Source organism: Schistocerca piceifrons, chromosome 1, assembly GCF_021461385.2.
Source record: "Schistocerca piceifrons isolate TAMUIC-IGC-003096 chromosome 1, iqSchPice1.1, whole genome shotgun sequence".
In the NCBI taxonomy this organism is placed as follows: domain Eukaryota; kingdom Metazoa; phylum Arthropoda; class Insecta; order Orthoptera; family Acrididae; genus Schistocerca; species Schistocerca piceifrons.
Genome location: NC_060138.1, coordinates 1,122,223,496 through 1,122,248,523, shown reverse-complemented (window position 1 = coordinate 1,122,248,523; position 25,028 = coordinate 1,122,223,496). Strand labels below are relative to the sequence as shown.

The following is a 25,028-nucleotide window of genomic DNA, read 5'->3' as shown; positions in this document are numbered from 1 at the left end:
TTTAACCGGGAGATCTGGGAAAACTTCGGGAATTTTTTCTCGTTGTCCGCGTATACACCCTGTGAAAATTCAAACCAGCCGTTGTGTATTTGGATTGTTTTTAAAGCATTTCTGGAAAGTTCTCAAATGTTTTACAATGTATTATCTTGATGAAGTTTGTAGTCTGAATTTTTATCAACAGACCCTGCAGTAATGGAATGAAATGGTAGATTGTACTGAATTTAATGACTCTTTCCTGTTAGACATTTTTAAAGCATTTGCATGTACAGTGTGCAGCTGTTTGTATAAACATTGGATGTCCTGGAATGCTGGTATTTATACAAACATTCAACATTCCAGAATATACGAACATAAGAAAATAAATTCTAAATGACAAATAATTGGTGCTGGTTGGGTTTGAAACAATACACTAGCCAGCAACAGTAACCACTGTACTGCATGTACCAAACCTTGCAGCAGTATCATTGACACTGAAGTGTAAAGTTCAAAAAAAATTTTGTATGTTGGCAGTCAGATAATTCACAACAGGTTATAACTTGCTATATTTTAATATTTGGACATCTACAGCCCACTGATCTGTACCTTTCTCACAACAGTATTTCCACCCGCTCCTGCAGATTTTTTGAATCTGCCTCCCTTACACATTATTGTATATTATTACATGTAGAAAGTACATAAGTTTGTTAGATGTAAAAAATTTTATGATAAATGATCCTGGAAGAATGGTTTTTGTCAACCATAGTAGAATTTATATTTAAAAACAAAGATGATGTGACTTACCATATGAAAGCACTGGCAGGTCGATAGACTGCCTTTACAAATGTCTGCTTGTGTCTTGTGTATGTGCGGATGGATATGTGTGTGTGTGCGCGCGAGTGTATACCTGTCCTTTTTTCCCCCCTAAGGTAAGTCTTTCCGCTCCCGGGATTGGAATGACTCCTTACCCTCTCCCTTAAAACCCACATCCTTTCGTCTTTCCCTCTCCTTCCCTCTTTCGTGACGAAGCAACCATTGGTTGCGAAAGCTAGAATTTTGTGTGTATGTATGTGTTTGTTTGTGTTCCTATCGACCTGCCAGCGCTTTCATGTGGTAAGTCACATCATCTTTGTTTTTAAATATATTTTTCCCGCGTGGAATGTTTCCCTCTATTATATTCATTGTAGAATTTATGTTGTACATATTTTAATGCTATTTATTTTTTCTGTTTTTCAGTGTTAATGTTACAATAGCAGACAGTTCTTTCAGAATTGAAACGGAAGATGCTGAGGAAGTAGTATCGAAAAGCCCAGCACCAAGTGCGGGATCAGAACCTGAACCTATTGGTAAGAATGTTACATGGAAGTAAAAGTATCAACATCATAAGGAAAAGGATAGATTGTTAATCACTGTGAGGATGACATGTTGAGTTACAGACAGGCACAATGAATAGACTGTTACACATTTAGCTTCGGACCAAAGCCTTCTTCTACACACACACACACACACACACACACACACACACACACACCATTACACCAGCAAGCACACCTCACCTCGTGCACATATAAAGTAACTCTAGCAGCTCGTACTGGAATACAGCTGTCATGTTGAATGGAAGCAGCAGTCTGGAGGGGTTGGGGGAGGTATAGCAGGGTACGGATGGAAGGAGAGAGGAGCACTATCTGCAGGTGTGTGCAGGCACTAGACTGCCAACAGGAGCAGTGTTAGGAAGCTGTGGCTCAGGGAGTGGGGGAGGGGGAGCAATGAGCAAAAAAGAGTGGAGCAGGGAAGGGGAAAGACTGGTGGTTGTTTCGGCAGAGGTCAGGCCACAAGGGGAGTGAGGAGACGTTAATGGGAAATATTCACATCTCCCTCCTTTTGTGTTGCCTTCTGCCAACGCACCAGCATGTCTTTCCTTGCTCATCTCCTTTTCCGTTTCTCCACCCCACGTCCCTGCCCCATAGCCTCCTGACGCCACATCTGGTGACAGAGTTGGCATGTCTCCTAGTCCCTGCACACACTGCCACAAAGTGCTCTTCTTTTTTCCCACCTGTACCCAGCTATCTTTCCCTCTCCCCCACCCCTTCACATTACTGCTTCCATTAAACATGACAATTGCATTCCAGTCAGAGCTGCTGGAGGTAACTGTACTGTGTGTGTGTGTGTGTGTGTGTGTGTGTGTATGTGTGTGTGTGTGTGTGTCCTTTTCTGAAGAAGGCTTTGGCTGAAAGATAAATGTGTAACAGTCTCATTGTGCCTGTCTGCAACTCATTGTGTCATCGTCACAATGTGTAGCAGTCTATATCCCTCCGTACATTAATGTATGGAAAGTTCTCGTTCAGGATTAAGAATTATTTAGAAATGAAGGACACGACTCGCCAAAAGGCAGAACCACTGAGTCAACAGGTATACGAACGAAAAGGTACAGAGATGCATTCTGAAAGGTAGCAAAGTGCCGTACCTTTTGTTCGTGTACCTGATGGTGATGCAGCACTTCTGCCTTTCAGAGAGTTGTCTCCTTTATTCCTAAACAATTCATATATTTCCTTATATTCTTGAAGTTCGAACTTGGAGTTTCCATTGTTTCATTTACAACTAAAACTACCACATTCTACACATGGAAGATAATGCCGGGCTGGTCAAAATATTATTAACTGTGATAGAAACACCTTATTTACGGAGCTAACTTACTTGTAACATAAAAATGTTCAGATTCTCTTTTTTGTAATATATTGTTTCTAGACATGCACTCAGCCACCATGAAGTCTGTGTTGCCCTGACCCGCTGTCCTGTCACACTGTATGTAAATTACTATAGCAAAATATAAACTAAAATTAGTGAAATAGGTAGACGTGGAAGGTCATTGTTGCCTATACGAATAAGGAAAGTGACAGAAATTCATCTGCATCTGCACAGATGTCCACAAGCCACCATATGATGGTACCCTCCTGTATCACTACTAGTCATTTACTTTCCTTTTCCACTCGCAAATAGTGATGGGGAAAACGACTATCTGCTTGCCTCCGTATGAACCCCAATTTGTCGGATCTTATCTTCATGGTCCTTACATGCAATGTATGTTTGCAGCAGTACAATCATTCGGCAGTCAGCTTCAAATGCTTGTTCTCTAAATTTTCTCAATAGTATTCCTTGTAAAGAATGTCATTTTCCCTCCAGGGATTCCCATTTGAATTCTCAAAGCTTCTCTGTAATGCATGCTGTTAAAACCTGCCGGTAACAAATTTAGCACCCTGCCTCTGAATTGCTTCAATGTTACCTTTCAATCTGACCTGGTACGGATCCCAAATACTCCAGCAGTACTCCAGAATAGGTCACACCAGTGTCATATATGCAGTCTCCTTTACAGGTGAACCACCCTCCCTAAAATTCTCCTAATTAACGTAAGTCGACCATTTGCCTTCCCTACCACAGCTCTCACATGCTTATTCCATCCCATATCATTTTGTAATGTTACACCCAGATATTTAAATGATATGACTATGTCAAGCAGGACCCTAGTAATACTGAAACCAAACTTTACAGGTTTGATCTTCCTACTCGTCAGCATTAACTTAAATTTTTTTACATTTAGGACTAGCTGCCATTTATTACAGCAACTGGGAATTTTTTCTAAGTCTTCTTGTGTCTTCCTACCATCTCACAGCTTCAACACTCCTTATCATACACCAAGCCATCATCAGTAAACAACTGCAGATTGCTACCCACCCTGTCCCCCAAATCATTTGTGTATATAGAGAACAGCAGTCCTATCACACTTCCCCGGGACACTCCTTACAATAGCCTTGTCTCTGAACACTCGCCATAAAGGACAACATACTGGGTGCTGTTATTTAAGAAGTCTTCCAACCACTCACATAACTGTGAACTTACTACATATGCTCGTACATTCGTTAACAGCCTTCAATGGGGCTTATGTCAAATGCTTTCCAGAAATCTAGAAGTATAGAATGTGCCTATTGCCCTTCATCCATAGTTATTCTCAGTATACCACTTGGGAAAAGGGCAAGCTGAACTTCCCCATGAGCTATACTTCCTATAATCCTGCTGATTCGTGCACACAAGCTTCTTAGTCTGTCAAGTTCATTATATTCCAACAACAGATAGGGATACTGGTCTTAATCATGTGGATCCTTTCTTTTACCTTTCTTATATACTGGGGTCATCTGCACTTTTTTCCAGTCACTTGGGACTTTGTGCTGGGCGAGAGAATGACAGTAAATGCAAGCTAGATAAGGGACCAGTGCCATACAGTACTCATTGTAAAATTGAACTGGGGTCCCACCTGAATCTTGTGATCTATTTGCTTTTAAATCTTTCAGTTGTTTCTCTGTACCAGATATGCTTATTATTGTCGTCCACACGGGAGTCTGTTCAATGGTCAGACGCTATGTTTGTACAATTGTCCTGTGTGAACAATTTCTTGAACATGAAATTTTAAACTTAAGCTTTTGTTTTGCTGTTTTCAACTGCCACACCAGGCTGGTCAAGAAGGGACTGCATGGAAGCCTTGGACCCGTTTAGTGATTTTACATACGACCATAATTTTCTGAGCTTATCTGCCAGATCTTTTGCTAACGTGTGATTGGGGTAATTGTTGTTTGCTTCGTGCATAGATCTTTTCGGATGCACAAATCTCTACTAACCTTAGACTGTTGTTATTTGTGTGTTCCCTTTTGAACCAAGTGTGCAACAACCTCTTTCTCCTTAGCATCTTACAGATTTAGTTATTAAACCATAGTGAGTCTTTTCCATACTCTATTCACTTACTAGGTATGTAACTCTGCAGACCACAATTTACAACTTGCTTAAACTTTGCCCATAATTCCTGTGCGTCCATCTTACTGGTACTAAGTGATGACTATTTACTGTCTAAGTGAGATGTTAATAACTGCTTATATGCTCTATTAGCAGAAACACACTCCTAGCCTTCTCAGCTGATTCATTAACTTTTGTAATCATTGTTACTCTAATGACATCGTGATCACAAATCCCTGTTTTTGTACTGACCGTGTTTGTAAGGTCTGGTGTATTCTGTTGCATGTGGGCTGCCAAACTAGCTACTCAAGACAGTTATCACAAAACACATTGAGGGTATTTCAAATCACTGTCTGTACCCTCCCTCCCCCCCCCCACACACACACACACACACACACACACACACACACACACACACACACAAAGAATCCATAGACATCCCACATCCCAATCTCTGCTTGGTATGTTACAGTTGCTTCCAACTAATGTTGCATGATCTGGATATTTACACACTTCCATAGCACAAGCACGTGGCTGGTACAAACATCCAGCAATTAACTTGGTTTAACCTACACCTTTGTAAGTGACAAGATCGAAACAACACTGACCTGATTTTTTTGACAGTAGTAGTATCATGCATAAAGAATTTTTTCTTCCAGGACAAGCTTAAAACCAAGTGTTTCACAGAGATGTCATTGAAAAAGCTCAGGAAAAGGGTGAATTGAATGAGATCGGTCATTGCAGACAAGTCGATGCTGCATCATGATACTGTCCCATGTCACACTGCCATTACCATCATGGAATTTTTGACCTCCAGAGGCAATCCTGTTGTTCCAGAACCCCCTATTCACCTGATCTGTGTCCTTGTGGTCTTTCTTTTTCTGATGTTGAAAAATGTCCTGAAAGGATGTAATTTGCGGACTCTTGGACATTTAAAAGAATGTGACTGACATGTTACAAGGCCCTACCATTAGCAGATTATCAGCTCTGCTACCAAGACTGGGAAGAAAGACTGCCAGTGTATAGTTGCCTAAGGGAACTACTTTGAAGCGGATAATGTTGTTTGAAAAAGTAAGTTTTCCCTGAAAATTCCTCAGTTATTTTTAAAAGAACAAGATGAAGTTAAAACAAACTATTATTCAAATGATAGTACTAGCTCAGGAAGAAAGTCTAATCAGACCTAGGGCTTTCTCTTATCAAAGTGGGAAATTTTCTTCAATCTTATCTCTCTTACCCAAAACCCAGCTCATTAAATTGGATCTTGATATTTATCAAAATAACTAAAGGAACATTTTCAATTACAGAGTGAGGTGGCATGGTGCTTAGCACACTGGACTCGCATTCGGGAGCATGGCGGTTCAAAACTGCATCTGGCCATCCTGATGTACGTTTTCCGTGATTTCCCTAAATTGCTTCAGGCAAATGCGAGGATAGTTCCTTTCCCTTTGAAAGGGCATAGCAGATCAACTTCCCCCTCCTTCCCTCACCCAATGGGACTGATGATCTTGCTGTTCGGTCCCCTCCCCCAAATCAACTTAATTTGCAGTTAAGGCTTTATTGGAAGATAAGACATGAGTAAACACCATACAGTAACAGGGACTCGTCACAAGGAAATGCCTGTGATGTTTGCAACAGGCAGTTCTCTCACACCAGTGCTTTGCTAAATTCCTCCAAAACATAATTCACAAATTAATGAATCGGTAAGTTACTTTTCCTTTTGATCCGAGGGCTTCTCCTCATGTGATGAATCAGTTTTGTTACAAACAGTCAAACCGGAGCTAGCAAACAAATAAGTCACATGTCAGCAACTGGAGACATCCATCTAATAAATACCACATGCAGGCTACCAAAACACAGACAAATTTAACATGGAATCACTGCCATGCTTTCACCACACTTGTATTCTGCAATTATAGAGGGGTGATGTAATACTTCCAGGCAGAAGTTGCACATTAACAGATTCCAACATTTGACTATCACAACATAAGAGTAAATACAGCGGAAGCCCCACCTGAATAGAAATAAATGTAACACATGGCCGTAACTAAGTGAAGAGGCACATTACTGTTAGATTGCATGTTTTGCGACAAATCATTGAAACAGTGTTTATAGTAAAACACTCAGTTCTAAACTCAGGTCTAACCATTCAGTGTGACCTGAAGTCGAATAATCACATGTGCCAGTCTGAGATGTTTTTGGAGGGTCTTGGAGAAATGTAAGCCATTCACAAAAGGAGTGGCTTACAAACACTTGAGCAACTGAGTGTTGAGTATTGGTCATCAGTACAGGACCTTTAGATTCAGATTAACAGGAGAGATGGAGAACAACTCTCGAAGAGAGCAGCACATTAGAGACCAATCATTTCAGGAAGTGTAGGACAACATACATTTTCTTCCGCATACCTCACAAAACTGCTACAGGAGAGTGTCAGAGATATTTGGAGCTTGTATGGAGGTTTACCAACAGTCATGCCATCACACACCCTTCCTGAAAGGAACAGGGAAAGGGTAAAACTTACCTGAATGATCCTCTGCCACATGCTACAAGATGGCTTAAAATATAGATGTAGATTCTGCAAGGCCTTCAAAATAACTATACGCAGCTATTACAGCATACCATTGGAATGAACACATTTCCTTTTACAAATTATTCTAGATTTGGGAGTAAGTGGGAGTTGGAAGGTGCCAAAACTGTTAAAGAGTGGGTTCCCCAAAGACTCAAAAGTTTCCTGTTTTGCCATTTCCAAAAACCGCCCTTGTGGACAGGTGGTGATTGTCTGCTTCTCTTCTGCTGCCCAATCTGCGTCTCTCTCTTTTTGTCCAGTTGCCCTAGTAGACACATTTAGTTTACAACAGTTGTGTTGCCCTTTGTAAGAAATTCATAATGAAGTCTGTTTTGCATATCAGAAAATAAGGACAACCTTTTTGGTATAAGAAATTCTCACTTTATTTGGTGCAGGATGTCACCTGGTACTTCCTCCTGCTGTTCAATTTTTGGCAGGAGCTGGTGGGCCCAAGTTGTATTTGCAGAACTGAACTGAAACTATAATATTTTTTCTTGTTGGAATGCCCATGCTCGTGGAGGGACTGGGTGTTACTATGTGCATTGTTATATATACCATTATATGTACAAAAAATTACTGTTTAAGTTCTTCAGAGTATATTTGAATACCTGAAGATTTCTAAGCTTTCAGAATGAGTACTGATAAGTTCTGGAGGCAACATTCACAAAACTTTAAATTGGGTTTCTTGTACATTTATTTGTAAAGGCCACCTCAAATGGCCTGTCCAGCAGAGTAGTACCTGATTTCAAAATTAAATATCTCAAAAACTAAGATTGATAAATCAGTGGAACAAATGAGATGTTTATTTTGAAAGCTGTAAGAATTTTATACAGAAGTTTTGAAATAGTTCAGAAAGCTAACAGATAATAGCAATATGTAATGCATTTAAAGTGTGCTGCAGCTCAGAGCAATGAGTTCCACTATAGAAACTTGAAAGAATGTTAGCATACTGGAAGAAGAGATTGAAATTAAGTACTCCATAGAACTTGTCTTTCTTGTAATGGAGTACTGTGGCTAGCACACAGTCCTACATCAGCAAGGTGCAGTTTTCAAACAATGTTTAATGTTACGAAAAGACCCAGTGTGAAAACCACTCGCAACCCCTTCACCAAGTTCCAAGAGACAGGCAGTGTGGCTGATGACCTGGTGGGGAATGTTAGCCCCAGGGAAACTGTAGTCACTCCTGAAAATATTGGTGCAGTGTCCAGAATTATTCAGCAAAATCAAAGGAAATTAGTCTGGAGAATTGCAGCAGACTGACTGGAAGTGTTCCAGCATGAAAAAAAATAAAGACAGCTTAAACAGGTTTCCATTCAAAATCCAAAGCCGCCAGGCTATACGTCCACGAGCTGTGTGATTGAGGACCGACAGTATGAAACATTCCCACAATGACTGATATGAAGCAGTTGATATTGGCTGCATATGGTTCAGACGATACACACTTCCACTCGAATGGTGTCATTACTAAACAAAACTGGTGATTCTCTAATATGAAGCAGAGGTAAAATTGGCGCTCTTTTCATGCAAAAAATGATTACTAGTGAACAACATGTTGTAATTTTGGAACAGTTTGTCTCGACACATGTGGCATTGGAGGACCAACTGGGCACTGAGTTGTGCATGCTGGATGTTGCCAACCACATGGCACAAGACAGGTGTTTCGCTCTCTTGATGAATACTTCGGGTATAGTCATGGTTGGATTATTGCAAATTTACTGGTGCAGGGTTAGAGTGGCCTCCATATTTGCCCAATCTGACTCATGACTACTTTTTGTGAGGCACTTCAAAAGGCACTGCCTCAGAACCATGCCACCCAACTGGACGAGCCTGAATTGACATTTTTTGTGACTTTGAATCCATTTCCATGATACACTAAAAGATGTGATGGCAAATCTTATTGTTAATTTGTGTCACCTCTGTACTGCAAGTGGTGGACATTTTGATAAGACTGTGATGAGACTGCAGACTGCTTGCATGAGACGAGTCAAATTATGCGCACCACTACAGTTTTTTGAGATTTAATTTCAAAGAAAGTTGTTTGCTGGACATCCCATATAAACAGTGCAGGGTGTGTGTGTGTGTGTGTGTGTGTGTGTGTGTGTGTGTGTGTGTGGTGTGTGTGGTGTGTGTTGCTACAAAGGCTGTAATTTCATTTTTGGTGTCTGTTACTTGTATGAAAACAGTCAATTGTAAATCACTGGAAAATGAACGATGGGATAGCAATAACATTATGGAAAAGACTGGCCCAACACTCTCTCTCTCTCTCTCTCTCTCTCTCTCTCTCTCTCTCTCTCTCTCTCGTAGTGTCTCTGGCCTCAGTGGCCTGTATTTCCGACTTCAGAAGAAGGTGTTTTGTCTGATTCAAGCTCAAATATGTAGCAGTCTTTTTGTTGTGCCTGTCAGTGACTCAGATTCCTATGAGATGAGAAGCAATCTATCCTCATAATATTGTCATTAGTCAATTGTGAATTGTAGATAAACATTATATGTGGCTATCCATTTAATTAATTTTATCTTGGCTATTTTTGTGCATTGGGTATGTTCACTGCTATATTTATTTTGCTTCTTCTATACCAAAACACATTAAAAATGTTATTAATGTGTTATGGGACTGAAGAGGCATTTGCGGAACAAAGGAATCATTTGTACAGAATGTCGTGATTGGAAGAGCTTCCTTCTTCAAAATATGTGGCGTACTACCATGAACACTTGGTACCGGGTGGTTATAACTAAAATGCAGCTACTTGCAGAGGTCCAGTGTAGGCTGTAACTATCGTATTGCAGTGAAACTTGGTACATACGTTAATAAGTTAGTGCAGAAATGATTTACACTGGAAAAAAATTAGTTTTGACGATCAGGTGTAAATCTGGTTCTGTACACTATTTGTATTGCAGTATGGCATCCACACTGTCATTAGATAAGCTATAACATGAGTGTGTGGTATGGCTATCGAGAAGAGCCGTTACACTGCTAGTGAAACTGTTCAATGTAAACAGTAGCAATTTCTGTACTGCGTTGAGATAACATTGCAGACTGAAAGGTCTGAGGAGTGGTCCGATGTACGAAGCAACATATGCTCCAGGTAGTTACAGTGCTCGTGTAGAATCGCAAGAATTATCCATCCCATGGTCAGCAGTACAGAACTTTTTGTATTCTGTTTTACACTGGTACCCATAAAAGATCCAGGTGGTGCAGCAACTGAAACCTCATGATATTCAGCAGTGTTCTGAACTTGCTCTCCAGTTTCTGGTGTGGATTAAAGTTGTGATTTATGGACAAGCAGTATTCTTTTGAGTGACCAGGCACATTTGATACTACAGGGTGCAGTGAATACACAGAATTGCGTGTTGTGTACGAAGAGCCATACACCCACCATACGTGACAATGTGGTGTGGATTCATAAGCACCTTTTGTCTCAATCCAACAGTGTTAAGCAAAGAATAGGTTGCTACACACTGTGAAGATTGCTTGTTGAGCTGCAGACAGGCACAACGAAAAGACTGTCACACATTGTGGCTTTCAGCCAAAGCTGCAGCAATCTATCCTTTCTCTTACATTTTTGATATTCTAACCTGGAGTTTGCATTGTCCTGTTCTCGGTCTGTTGTCATGTGAAAGGAATACACTCAGGGAATCTTATCAGGTGTACCATGCCATCTACACAATATCAAGATCTCTTTGTACAGCATGTGATTCCTACTTTGAAAGAGTGCAGCTGTGTGAAAAGTACTGTTCAATTTTCATGCGAGATATGGTAATACCTCGTGTCGCTCACCCAGTGAAAGATAAGCGTAATGCTACCTGCCACGTATGTTATCTTCAGAAGTTTTCCAAATGCATGGCCTGCAAGGTAAACTGCTCTGAATTCGTGTGACATTTGGCTCTTGTGATGTGTAAAAGAAAGTGTTTACCAGGAAGTCACTTGGGTCTCCAACTCACCTGAACATGTTGCCCAGTTTCTACCGGAACTGTTGTAAAAAGCTTTTGATAACATATGAGAACTGAAAGAAAAGGAAAAGCATCATCCAAGTGCCTTTTGCTTTATCCTTTGTATGTGGTTTTCTTGTTGAGTGCCAAATAACAATGAAAGTAATTTTTCTTAATACAATTGACTTCCACTGAGAAAGTATTTTCATTAAAAACATTTATCTATTTACCTGAGGTGACAAGTCATGGGATATCTCCTAATATTGTGTCAGGTCTCCTTTTTCCCGGCCTAGTACAGCAACTCAACATGGTATGGGTACAAGTCATTTGAAGTCCCCTGCTGAAATACTGAACCATGCTGCCTTTGTAGCCGCCCATAATTGTTAAAATATTGCCATTGCAGTATTTTGTGCATGAAATGCCTTCTCAATTATCTCCCATAAATGTTAGATGGTATTCTTGTCTGGCAATGTGTGGGGCCAAATCAGTCGCAAACAGTTGTGGCTCGGTGCCATGGCACATCTTTGTTAGGGAATATGAAGTCCATGACTGCAAATGATGTCCACGTAACCAAACATAACAATTTTCAGTCAGTGATCAGTTGGATTGGACCCACACCATTATGGATCAACCCCAGCTTGCACAGTGTGTTGTTGAAAACTTTGGTCCATTGCCTCGTGGGGTCTGCACCACACTCAAACCTTACCAGTTCTTGACAACTGAAATCAGGACTCATCTGACCAGGCCACAGTTTTCCAGATGCCTTGGGGCCAACCGATACGGTCATGAGCACAGGAGAGTCACTGCAGGCGATGTCGTACTGTTAGCGAAGGCACTAGAGTTGGTCGTGTGCTGCCATAGCCCATTAACGCCAAATGTTGCCACACTGTCCTAATGGGTATGTACATTGTACGTCACACATTGATTTCTGTGATTATTTCATGCAGTGTTGCTTGTCTGTTAGCACTGACAACTCCGCCCAAGTGTCTCTGCATTGTCCTTCGTTAGAGATAATGCCTGTAATTTCAAACAATGGAAACTCCAGGTAGGAATATCAACAATGTAGGAAAAGATAAATTGCTTCTTACTGTAAAGAAGACACATCAGGTTGCAGACAGGCTTGATTAAGACACGCTCATAAAGGTTTTGGCCACGCACACGCAAGCAAGCAGGCACACGTTACGTGCACACAACTGCCAACTCCAACATCTTGGACCAGAATGCATGGCTATTCCACCAATTTGAAATCAAAAGCCTTTCCCCTTACCTGATGCTTCACCATCCCATTGTCAGTTGCCGTCTACCTGAGTCATCTTTTCTGGCACTAGCATTTAGGTTCTCTTTTATCTGCGTAACTACAAATGGTCCAGTTACCTAATATAACAAACTCTCTTCATGATTGGCTGTGGTCTTTCATCGAAGAGTCTTCACACTACATTTTCAGGCTACTGTGAAAAGGCAGTGTGGCTCGTTCATCCTTCAATTGTACAAGCATCTTGGGAAGCACTATTTCTTGAATTACTACCACTGTGTGTCCAACGAATGAGGATAAGGCATGGTTCTCACCAAGGCAATACAATATGAAATTTAACGCATTGCTGTGAAGGTCACGTGATGTAATGGGACAGTTATCCATGTGACACTTGGGTCCCCACAGGATAACCAGCTAGACAAAGCAGGTGACAATATTGTCACTTGTCACTGCCAGCCTTGCGGCAGAAAACATCCGTATATTTTGCACATTTACTGGAGACTGGAAAGTGGTATGGCTGTCTTTCCAGTGTTAAAAACAATTTTGTTATGTCAGCTGCATTTGGTATTCACCATTTATCATAAAATGGACCAAACATAAACTGGACAGTGATCGCATTTTTTTACTGCAGACTTCTCAAAAATAAGTCCTGTTCTACTCAATTTGGAGTATCACAATAACTGTGGGCAATGGTGGGAAGAAAACCAGTTCCTTATCAAACTTCCTGGCAGATTAAAATTGTGTGCCGGACCGAGACTCGAACTCGGGACCTTTGCCTTTTGCGGGCAAGTGCTCTACCAGATTGTCCGGCACACAGTTTTAATCTGCTAGGAAGTTTCATATCAGTGCACACTCTGCTGCAGAGGGAAAATCTCATTTTAGTTCCTTATCAAGCTACGTCAGACTGTAAAATGCAAAAAAATTTTTTTTTTTTTACCAAGTAGTTTCATGAAATTGCATGAGAGAGACTGCACAGCAGACAACATGCACAAATCCCAGAACAGAAGTTTTGACGTTGTACATGAAAGGTAAAGTTTACTTCAAAGCTGACTACAGAGACCTCTCCGAGTATTATCTGATAGAGTTGTGTGGAGCAAAGAGCACTCCATGTTGTGACAGAGGATTGTATTGGATTGTGTTGCTGTTTTCCCAGTGTGAATTGTAACGTACTTGGTTACTGTGCACTCCACCAATGTGGGTTACTTCTATATTGGATCAAGTTTTTTTTGGGGGGGGGGGGAGGGGAGGGGGTTGAGGGAGAGGGACTTAAATTTCCCATTTTGTAAAAGTTTTTGATATCACTGAATGATTTTGAAAGTGTCGTAAATTCACTTGGCCAAGAGCTTACATGTGATTACTAAAGAGAGACGTGTGGCTACGGATTCTCTCTCTCTCTCTCTCTCTCTCTCTCTCTCTCTCTCTCTCTCTCTCTCTCTCTCTTTCTCTCTCTCGTTCTCATTAACTGAGAACGTCTATGCTAAAAAATTTACACATTATGTATTGCACTTTTGGTCAAAGCCTTCTTCAGAAAGGAAAACACCCACACATTCCCACAAGCAAGTACACCTCACACTCATGATCACTAACTCCAGCCTGTTGTTTCCGTTTCTGAAGATGATTTCAGTTGAAAGCTCAGTGTGTATCTCTCTCTCTTCATTTTACTGGTATGCAAACTCAATGTGTCTACTTTACAGTGAGTAGTAATCTATCCATTTGAGATTTGTGAAATGCTTGTGCCCAAACGAAAGACAGTTTGGGAATATGCAGTTGTTTTGAGTTACTTATCAATTCGTAATAATTCATAGAGAAAAAATGTAACATAAAATCAAATACTCAGTATTGTCAAATCAGCCACATGGGAAACGATAGAAAATAATAGCGTAACATTCTGAAGTGTGTTACATAAACTTTGTCTTGCTGTTTACTAATGCTACTCTTTCTTTTGCAGTTAATAAATGGCATTTTATACGCTTGCAAAGATTAAAATCCAAACTTTGAAGAAGCAAGAATTAATATAATCTATATCCATTTAATGAAAGAAGTTTTTATTAACTGTATCAAAGTTCCTGTATCATTCTTTCGTAAGGAAAGTTGTAAAAATTGTCAACAAAAATTAAAATATTAATGAATTTTCTAATTCAGCTTTTTCTATTCCAGTTGATAAGTGGCACTTCATTCATCTAAAGTGATTGCTTTGTGGTGTGTATATCGGATCCAGAGGGAGTGGTGGTGTAAGGTCGCCTGTGTAGCAACTTCTTGAAGGAACTCTGAAGATATAATTTCAATCTGCCTGTGATTTTTGAAACTTGCATAGTTTTGCTGCCTGTGAAAAGAAGCAGTTTTGTATTATATACAATTTCTGTGTTTTTAAGAAAATTGTTTATCTAATACAATTTCATATGGACACCATTTTTTGCTTTATTCATCTGTTCACTCCACCCCATTCCATCTTGTAGTCCCTTCTTAACCTCAATTATGTTAGTCACAAACCTCTTAGAAGTTCCCAAAGTGTGATTCATCTTCTTTCCCTTCCTCCTATGTCAGTCCTACTCTGCTCCCTCTCCAGCTGTTTGATTTGTTTTGTTACCTTGAATCTTCTTACATACTGTTATTGCCATTGCATTATGGGTTGTTTCTGCAAAACAGGATGTACTATTACCTTAATGTGGCTGGTGCAGTCAGCTATCACAAGTTTTTGGTAGCTGTTAAGAGTTTGTATCGGAAGTGAGAGAGATTGAGAGATCATTTCGACAACTGACATGCTTTGAGTGTTGAACTGCCTTCTCCTGGTCATAGGGATTCCTCATTGCCTGTATCAGTTCAGAGAACTCCGGGGTAGCTAATTTTCAAAAAAGTTGCAGCCAGTAGCTTGCTATATCCTATTCCAATCACATTGCTGTATGTCAAATGATCTCAGTGTGAATGAAGTGTTGATTGCAATCTACCTTTCTCAGTGTGTTGTATTCGGATAGCAGTTTTAAGCCCGTTTTGAAATTTGCACTTGATTGGAAATAGCAGTTACTGTAGTACTTGTATAGCTACTGCCAAAATTTAGTTCATAAATAGTGGACAGTGTTCCATAAATTATTAATATGAAATAGCAGAGCTGGAAAGAATGACTGTGTTGTAAGAGGAACACGATTTTTTGTAAAAGTCATAACCTGTTGTAAATATACCTCGGAGAAGGAGCATGCAGTGACAGCTTATACCTGTTAATGTATAATTATTCTTTCTACATCCATGACGGCTCTTCTTCGTGAAGATGCATACATTCCAAAGGCTGACATAGTTGTTCTGTCATTCCTGCTAGTGTTGTGTTTTTGCCTTAGGTATATCCAAATAATTGGATTGTTGTTTTGAAGTGACCTACACATACCAACGCTCTTGCCATGTGCAAATTGAGGAACTGGGACATTCTTATCGTGCTTAAAGTAGTGCTTTCTTCGTTTCTTTTTTCCATAATCTTTCAGGTGTCCCTGTTACTAGCTTAATGTTAAATGATGCTATGTATAATTGGTATTTAATTCCATACATTTAACCCTTGAGTGGGCGCACATGTGTATAAAGTGCGCCAGTCACAAACATTTTTTTTTTTTTTTTTTTTTGTTCTGTTCCATTGTTGGTTTACAGTTACCAGCCTGTACCTATTCCTTCATTATTGCTTCTGCTAATGCAGTACTAAGTTCTGTAGTCATATGTCCAAATTAGCAGCAGTAATATAAAATAAACCGTAACCTAGGTGAGAAAAAACTGTGTTCTGTGCAAGAGATGATCCTTGATCATCTTGAGTGCTTTTGGTGATATTCCCATAGAAACTTAAATCGCCTAACACACATCTTCCTTAGAAGTCAAATAACAGCTATCATAGATTTAGCTTTAAAAACGTTTAATATAATGAAACATTTCATAAAAGTTTTAATCCCTTGTTTCACCCTGTTAGCAGTTGAATTTCCAAAAAAAAAACACTGCAACACATTTTTATTTCTAACCAAAAATTGAAATACAAATTTTGTCAGAGACTTAGTGTCAGGAATGTTTCCATAAATATTTTAAAGCCCCCTCTCATCCCCTCAGGAGTTCGGTTTTCATAAACACTGAAACTTTTTTTTTAATTTCTAAAACAGAAGTTAAATACCAAAAATGGTTCTCACTTTTCACCCCCTTAGTGGTCGAATATACAAATATGCTGAAGTGTTGTTTTATTCATTTCTGACTGACAAACCAAATACCAATCTTCATAGTTCTAGTATCTCCAAAAAAATCTTTGTCCCCATTTCACCCTGTAGGGGTGAAATTTCGAAAAGTCTCTTCTTAAACGATGCCTACACTATAAGATCATGACCCTCTTCAAATTCAAAGTTTCTATCCTTAACAGTTTGGGCTGGGCGATGGTGAGTCAGTCAGGACATTCTGTATATACACACATCAAAAAAAGTTTTGCATCGCCCAGATTCCCAAAACTCCTGAAGATAGACGTTGACTGTGGATATTGTATCTGACACAGTTCCTTTGACTGTTCAGAGATGTCACTAAATCTGCCCAAAGATGTAAACAACAATGCATGAGCAGTGCCTATGAGATGGAGGGAGTACGACAGCCCATCACTTAGTCATTTCACCAGGTAGGAGGTACATGGCTCGGTTTGTCTGCAGTTCAACCACGCCTAGATAGTCAATACCGCAGTTCAATCATGTCTGCATTGTTACTTTGTGCCAGGAAGGGCTCTCAACGAGGGGAATGTCCAGGCATCTTGAGTAAACCAAAGCGATGTTGTTCAGTCATGTAGGAGGTACAGAGAGACAGGAACTGTCGATGACGTGCCTTGCTCAGGCCGCCCAATGGCTACTACTCCAGTGGGTGACTGCTAACGATGGATTATGGCTCGGAGGAACCTTGACAGCAAGGCCACCATGTTTGAATAATGCTTTTCGTGCAGGACTTCGTGTTATGACTCATACTGTGCACAATAAGCTGCATGATGTGCAACTTCACTCCGACATCCATGGCGAGGTCCATCTTTGCAACATCACCATGCAGTGTGGTACAGATAGGCCCAACAACATGCCAAATGGACCACTCAGGATTGGCATCACGTTCTCTTCACTGATGAGTGCTGCATATGCCTTCAACCAGACAATTGGTGGACACTTCCCTTGTTGAGAGACCGAGTGAGGTGGCGCACTGGTTAGCACACTGGACTCGCATTCGGGAGGACGACGGTTCAATCCCGGGTCCGGCCATCCTGATTTAGGTTTTCCGTGATTTCCCTAAATCGCTTCAGGCAAATGCCAGGATGGTTCCTTAGAAAGGGCACGGCCAATTTCCTTCCCCATCCTTCCCTAATCCGAGCTTGTGCCCCGTCTCTAATGACCTCGTTGTCGACGGGACGTTAAACAGTAATCTCCTCCTCCTCCTTGTTGAGAGCCCTTCCTGGCACAAAGTAACAATGAAGACACGATCGAACTGCGGTATTGAACATGTAGGCGTGGTTGAACTACAGACAACACTAACTGTGTGCCTCCTTCCTTGTGGAATAACTGGAACTGACCGGCTATCGGACCCCCTCCGTCTAATAGGTGCTGCTCATGCATGGTTGTTTACATCTCATCTTTGGGCAGGTTTTGTGACATCTCTGAACAGTCAAAGGGACTGGGACTCTGTAGTCTGTGATAACAATAGCCACAGTCAATGTCTATCTTCAGGAGTTCTGGGAACCAGGATGATGCAAAACTCTTTCTGGTGCGTGTGCGGGTGCGCGTGTGTGTGTGTGTGTGTGTGCGCGCTACCTGGCAGTGAGAACTGGAAACCTGGTCAGTGGGAAAGCACTGTTGCACTTTTTTCCCTGAGGAAAAGGGAGGACAGATAGTAACATACAGCAATGTTCTTACAACTGGAACATTGTGTCAGCTTAAATTTTCATATACAAACGTCTTGTGTAGCGTGACTGATCTGCATGTTTGTATGACAGCATACCTCACAACTGGTGTTAATGTGACCACATTTATCAACATTGCAATGTGTGTGAATAAACCTCTTGCTACTTTGATTCTGTTGCTTCATTTTTCCATAAAAATCTGACTTCTTTGAAACTGACATTGTTTATGCATAATGTCCTTATTCAGGCACTTTCTAAAACAAAATCCTGTAGAAGGAACAACTTTTATTGTGACTCCCTTGCTAGTCGTGTATAACATCTGAAAAAAATTTTTGCAAAGTTGGTGGTTTGATTTTGGTCAATACTACACAGAATTTGACAGCCAAAAGACTCTCACATAATGCCAATGGGGTACTTAATATGTGCATTTTGCTGGTGATTCTTTGGCATGTATACTGGAACAGCTCTTCAGTCCATATTGTTTTGCTCCTTCAGCAGTTTACATACAGACCTACTCACTTTGTACATCTCGCCTGTACATTCCATCAATTCTCCCCCCCCCCCCCCCCCCCCCCACACACACACACACACACACACACACACACTCGTTTCTGATTCTCTTTCCAGCAAGCTGTCAGCTGTCAGTTTGCAAGGTAACCATGTCCACTACGTGCAACTGGAATGAAGCTGGACCAGTCACAACACTCCTTTGTTAGACACAGCAACAGCAGTGAGCCAAGCAGACAGTAAGATACACTGCTGAAAAAGGTGCCTGATTAAAGTGAACAGAATTGTTAATTTTGATTTGCAACATCACTCATAAATAGGGGAGAGTATATCGCACAGGTTGTAGCAATAACACACCCAATTTCGGATTTTGTAGGTACCTAATCACCACAAGAGATGTAAACAGCACATTGCAGGATAGTATGGTTAAGATTTTCTTGTAATCTACACGTATCTACTGAAGAGGACAGGATAGTAAAGGAAAGATGACTTGCAGGAAAGCATCTTACATCTACACAATAATGTGTGTCTGCTTGCTTGTGTGTGTGTGTGTGTGTGTGTGTGTGTGTGTGTGTGTGTGTGTGTGTGTGTGCGCGCGTGCGCGCGTGAGAGTGTATACCCGTCCTTTTTTCCCCCTAAGGTAAGTCTTTCCCTCTCCTTCCCTCTTTCCTGATGAGGCAACAGTTTGTTGCGAAAGCATGAATTTTGTGTGTGTGTTTGTGTGTCTATCGACGTGCCAGCACCTTCGTTTGGTAAGTCACATCATCTTTGTTTTTAGATATATAATGTGAAGTTTCATTTACTATTATTAAAACAAACCAGTTTGTGAATGTGTAAAGTAAGAAACTGGTATCAAATGCAGTACTTTATTTAATATGTAGATGGGCCAATGTAAGTGTAGCTGATAAGAAGACTATCATACAGGTATGATAAAGATAAAACTATTTCCTGACTGAAAGAAATCCAATTCTGCAAGCCATAGCCACAAACAGAATTTTACAACAGACCTCTTTTGAAAGTAGTGATGAATTAAACAATTGCTTGTGAATTATAAAGTTCAATGGATCGTAAAAATAGCCAAACTTTGGAGGAAAGGGAAGAACCTTTGTGTCAAGAGCTGTGGTAGCTAGTACTAAGCAAACAGGGAAGGCTGTAGGGTGGAAAGAGTACATAAATTGTTTCGAAAGTGAAAGTGCTAGTGGTCATAACAAGCAACATCTACGTAGCACCCCATGCCTTCATCCCTTAGCATTCAGCACTAGGTGTCATTTAACAGGGACACACAATGTAGAAGGTAGGCATACAAGCCACCCTCAGCCAAAATGGTTGCAAGTATTCCAGGTGGGACAACACCAGACGTTTTTCCTGCATTTGCTGGGAAGTGAATGTCATATCTGCTCGGCAAATGCAAATTTCACATGTCCCACAGAAGGTGGCATCAGTGTATGCTGCAGTGTCTGGCTCATATAACATCACTAGGTCAGTAAACTGGGACACACTTTCTGTTTGGTACTGTGAAGAGTAGGTGGGAAATGTAGTGATTTTCTTGGGAGTAAAAGGCAGACATGCACTGTGCGTATGGGGCAGCAGATGGAAATGCTGTCACAGGTTGACAGATGTACATTAAGTGGTTTTCAAATTGAGTGTCAGATTGAAGTACATTCACTGCCATCTGTAGGTCAGAGAGAGAGAGAGGTGAACTTGAGGTGTTGTAATGGCACATATGCATTCAAGGCGTACACCAAAGCCAGTGCATTCATTTTGTGGTACATGTGCGAAGGCCAGAAAGGTGTGGTTGTCAGTGTGTACAACAGAGTTTAAGGAGGGGACATTAGCACCGCTGCAAAAAAAAAAAAACTGTCAACAAGTTGTAGACTCTTACTTGAGAAAGAGGTGTAAGCCAATTGGTGGTCTTGCATGTATGGAATGAAGATGATTTGCACTATTGTCACCTTCAGAAAGTTCAAATGATTAATCCAGAAGACTTTCCCTGTCGCGACTTCTGTTGATGGTTTCTACAGAAGTGGGCTATTCAGCCTCAGTTCCCACACTTTGTACTTTCTGCGAATGAGGCATTCGCTATGTGGGGATGTGTCCAGCAGCCACAATCAACGTGTATGAGCACATGAAAATCCGCACCCTGTATTTGGTCGTGCTCACCAAGAGCACTTCACCATCAACAATTGCGCTGGTTTGGTAGGCGACAATCTGATTGGTCCATACTGTGGATGAAGAGCTGACATGCGAATTGGGGTAGCTGATGATGCAGCCTGCAGGGTATGGCAATCACTCGGGCATCATTGCAGGGTGTGCATTCAGGCAGGAGGGTGTAATTCAGAGCAGTTTTTGTAACTGTTTGCAAGTAAAGATCATGAAACGTCAACCCACCTCTCTGCCTCTATCAGTTAGAAATTTAAATTGTTGCCCTGCAGACCTGCTACCATGTCAATTCAGATGCTGGATTATATGCTTGCCTTACCTGTAGTGTGTTGTGGTGTTAAATGATACCTAGTGCTGAATGCTAAGGAGAGCCAGCTGTGACAAAATTACTCAACCTGGTGTGCAAAGTGTGAGACAGATGAAATGCCCACAGACTTCAGGAAGAACGTAACAATTCTAGTTCCAAAGAAGGCAGGTACTGACAGGTGTAAAAACTGCCAGACAAGCAATTTTCTGAGCCATGGTTCCAAAATATTGACAGAAGCTATTTAGAGAAGAATGTAAAAGCTAATATAAGCCTACCTCGGAGAAAATCATTTCGGATCTCTTACAACTGTAGCGACACACAAGATGGTACTGACCATATGACTTACCTTAGAACATACACGTTAGAAAAACAGACCAAACAATAATGTCCAGGATGAAATAAGAATGTTATGAAAAGGTTGGATTTCTACTCACCAGTGACATTAAATTGCAGACGGGTACCATAAATAGACTGCTGAACATTTAAGCTTTTGATCAAAAGGCCTTTCTTCCAAAATAGAAAACATACATAAAGTCTCAAGGCTGCTGCTGGAGCCCAACTGTGCCTTTGTCTGAAGTGTGCAACAATCTTGGGTGAGTGGTGGGCTGTGAGGAGGCAGCATGGGGCATGGAGTGAAGAAAGATATGTTGCTTGTGAGAGCATTGAGGGATGTGGTGGGAACAGGAGAGGCTGCTATGAGCAGTTGGGAGGCTATTCTGGAGGAGGAAGAGAAAGAGAAGGTGGAGGAAATGGGGAGGTTAGGGGGGGGGGGGGGGGAGATGGGAGAGCAGAGAAGGAAAATAGACTGCACGTGTGTTAGTGGAATGTTTAGTGTTGGAATGGGAGCAGGGGTGGGGACAGATAGTGAGAGGACATGGACCAGTGAAAGTTGAGGCCAAGGGGGTTGTGGGAACAAATAATATATTGTAGGTAGAGTTCCCACCTGTGCAATTTAGAAAAGTTAGTGTTCGTAGGAAGGATCCAAATGGAACATGCTGTGAAGCAGTCATTGAAGTGAAGTACATCGTGGTGGCAGCATATTTTGCAACTGGTGATCCAAGTGTCATGCCCACAGTTTGGCAGTGACCATTCATGCAGACAGGCAACTAGTTAGTTGTCACACCTCAATAGAAAACAGCATGGTGGTAGCAGCTTAGTTTGCAGTCACACAGCTGCTTTCAAAGTTACCTTGCCTATGATGGGATAGGAGGACAGGACTGGAGTATGCAGCGGCGGCGGGCTGTGTAATATGTTCGGAAGGGGGTGTGGAGGATAGTGGGTAGGACATTCCTCATTTTGGGGCACAATGAGAGGTAGTCAAAACCCTTGCAGCAAATGCGATTCAGTTGGTCCTGTTGTGGTGAGTCACGAGAGGAGTGCTTCTTTCTGGCCGTACATTGGGTATGTGGGAGGTAACCATAGACAGGGCACAGGACATCTGTTTCAGGACAAGGTTGGGAGGGTAATTTTGGTCTGTGAAAGCTTCAGTAAGAGGCTTAGTATATTTGAAGATGGCCTGCTTATCACTACAGATGCAAATAACCACAGGTGGCTAAACTGTGTAGGGGGGACTTCTTGGCATGGAATGCTTGGCAACTATAGAAGTGGAGGTATAGTTGGTGGTTGGTAGGTTTGATGTGGACGCAGGTACTGATGTATCCATCCTTTAGATGGACATCAAGGAAAGTAACTTGTTTGGGAGAGTGTCTTAAGGTTTCGGAGGAATTTGGATATGGTATCCTTATCTTCTGTCCAGTAGAAGAAAATATCATTGTCACTAACCTACTCACTGGATGTCAAAAACAATCCTTCCTAACCATCCAGAACCCAAACCCCTCACCTGATTCAAATTTATTGATGACATCTTTATGATCTGGACTGAGGGTGACGACTCCCTGTTCACATTCCTCCAGGACTTGGAGACTACCTCCCCTATTGGCTTCCTGGTTCTCCTCAACCCAACAAGCCATTTCCTCAATGTTGACACTGTCAGAGATGGCTACATCAAAATATCCACCCATGCCAAACCTACTTACCACTAACAGTACCTCCTCTTTGACATGTGTTACCTATTCCATAGCAAGAAGTCCTTTTCATGCAGCCTAGACGCCTTCTGACATCTTTAGTGATGAGCAATCCATTTCCAAATATGACGAGGCTCTGAGGCCCTCAGACTGAAATTACTCTCTCAACTTAGACCACAGAGAGATCTCCCACACATTCTCTCCCCAGTTACCTACAACCTTTCAGATACCTATTGTCAAGCCACAAAGGAGCACTCCTCTTGTGACTCATTATCATCCATGACAGGAGCAACTAAATCACATTCTCTTCCAGGATTTTGACCACCTCTCGTCATCCTCTGAAACAAACAATATCCTACGCACCATTCTCCCCACCCTTCCCTCAGTGGTATTCTGCCATCTACCAAACCTTTGCAGTATCCTCATTCAACATTACTCCACCCTGCTCGCCTCCCCTTGCCTCAGGGCTCTTAAACCTGCAATAGATTTCGAAGCAAGAATTGTCCCATATCCCATTTATCTTCTCACCACAACATACTCCAGTTCTGTCACAGGCATCTCCTATCCCATAAAAGGCAGAGCTACCAGTGAAAGCAGCCATATCATCTACAAACTAAGCTGCTACCACAGTGCTATTTTCTACTGAGGCATGAGAACTAATAAGTTGTCTCAGCATGAAGAGCCAGTGCCAAACTGTTGCCAAAACACAGCTGCATGATCCAGTTTGAAATATTCCCTCTTTTTTTCTGGGGTCAAATGCTTGAGTTATGTGCTTTGTAGAGTTGATTTGTTGCCGTTGCTGTAGAGAAGAAATAAAGTCCTGGTGTAACAAAGACTGAGCATGAAGGCAGTAGTGCCCACATTAATTCGGGGCAAGACATGGTTCTGAGTTGTAAGGTTTATTTCTGTGTTGAAGTCATTCCAACAGTAAGACAAGGCATGCTATAAAGCTGGCACAGCATGTGCCTTTAAGAATCTAATTACGTATTTACAAATCATATTAGCACAGGGGCCACCTCAAAACTCTAAGAAAAACTGGGAACACAAGTCGTTCTGCATGGGCTTACATACGTTATGCTACAATGACATGGTTGTACTTCTTTAATTTTCTGTTTTTAACAATGAATTTTGGCAGACACCAGGACAATAAATGACACTGTGTGAATTGAATTGTAAAATAAAATTACTTTCTATAGTATATGAATTTCATTACAGATAGTCTGTCACAATGGAAATAGTCATATGTAAATGTAACAATACAAATTACACTTTAGTGGTTTATTCATATAAATTAATAAAAATGTGCTTCGTTTCAGTAATAAGTCTTTCGAAAATGACCCTGGCAGACAGGATAATGTTTTGCAATCACGTAGTAAGACCTATGTTTTTAATTTGATTTTTACACATTTAAAATATGTGTAAAAAAATGATCGTAACCATTTTAGTTTAGTTTCGAACATTCCTACCGACAACAGTGTCTTCTTGAGTCATAAGGAATACATTGTATAGGCTTATGTCATAGTAGTTCAAAAGTATAGTTTTACTTACATTGTCCATATTTGGCTATGCTTAGGATTACTGTCTACATGCTCTCAGCGTTTCTATTAGTTAATGTGAGATAGACTCTGTTTGTAACAGACCTTAAAGAAGTAGAAATG

General features: G+C 41.0%; 1 protein-coding gene across 2 annotated transcripts in view; it reads left to right on the top strand.

Annotated features, from left to right (window-relative positions):
* The window catches only part of LOC124778329 (inorganic pyrophosphatase), a 117,122-nt gene extending 102,216 nt beyond the window's left edge, over positions 1-14,906 (top strand). For both annotated transcript variants that reach the window (XM_047253637.1, XM_047253636.1), the window contains 2 exons: positions 1,213-1,322; positions 14,655-14,906. In XM_047253637.1, the coding sequence (XP_047109593.1) occupies positions 1,213-1,322; positions 14,655-14,686 (142 nt within the window). In that variant the 3' untranslated portion in view covers positions 14,687-14,906. The remainder of the gene's footprint in view (positions 1-1,212; positions 1,323-14,654) is intronic.
* Positions 14,907-25,028: the final 10,122 nt, after the last annotated feature.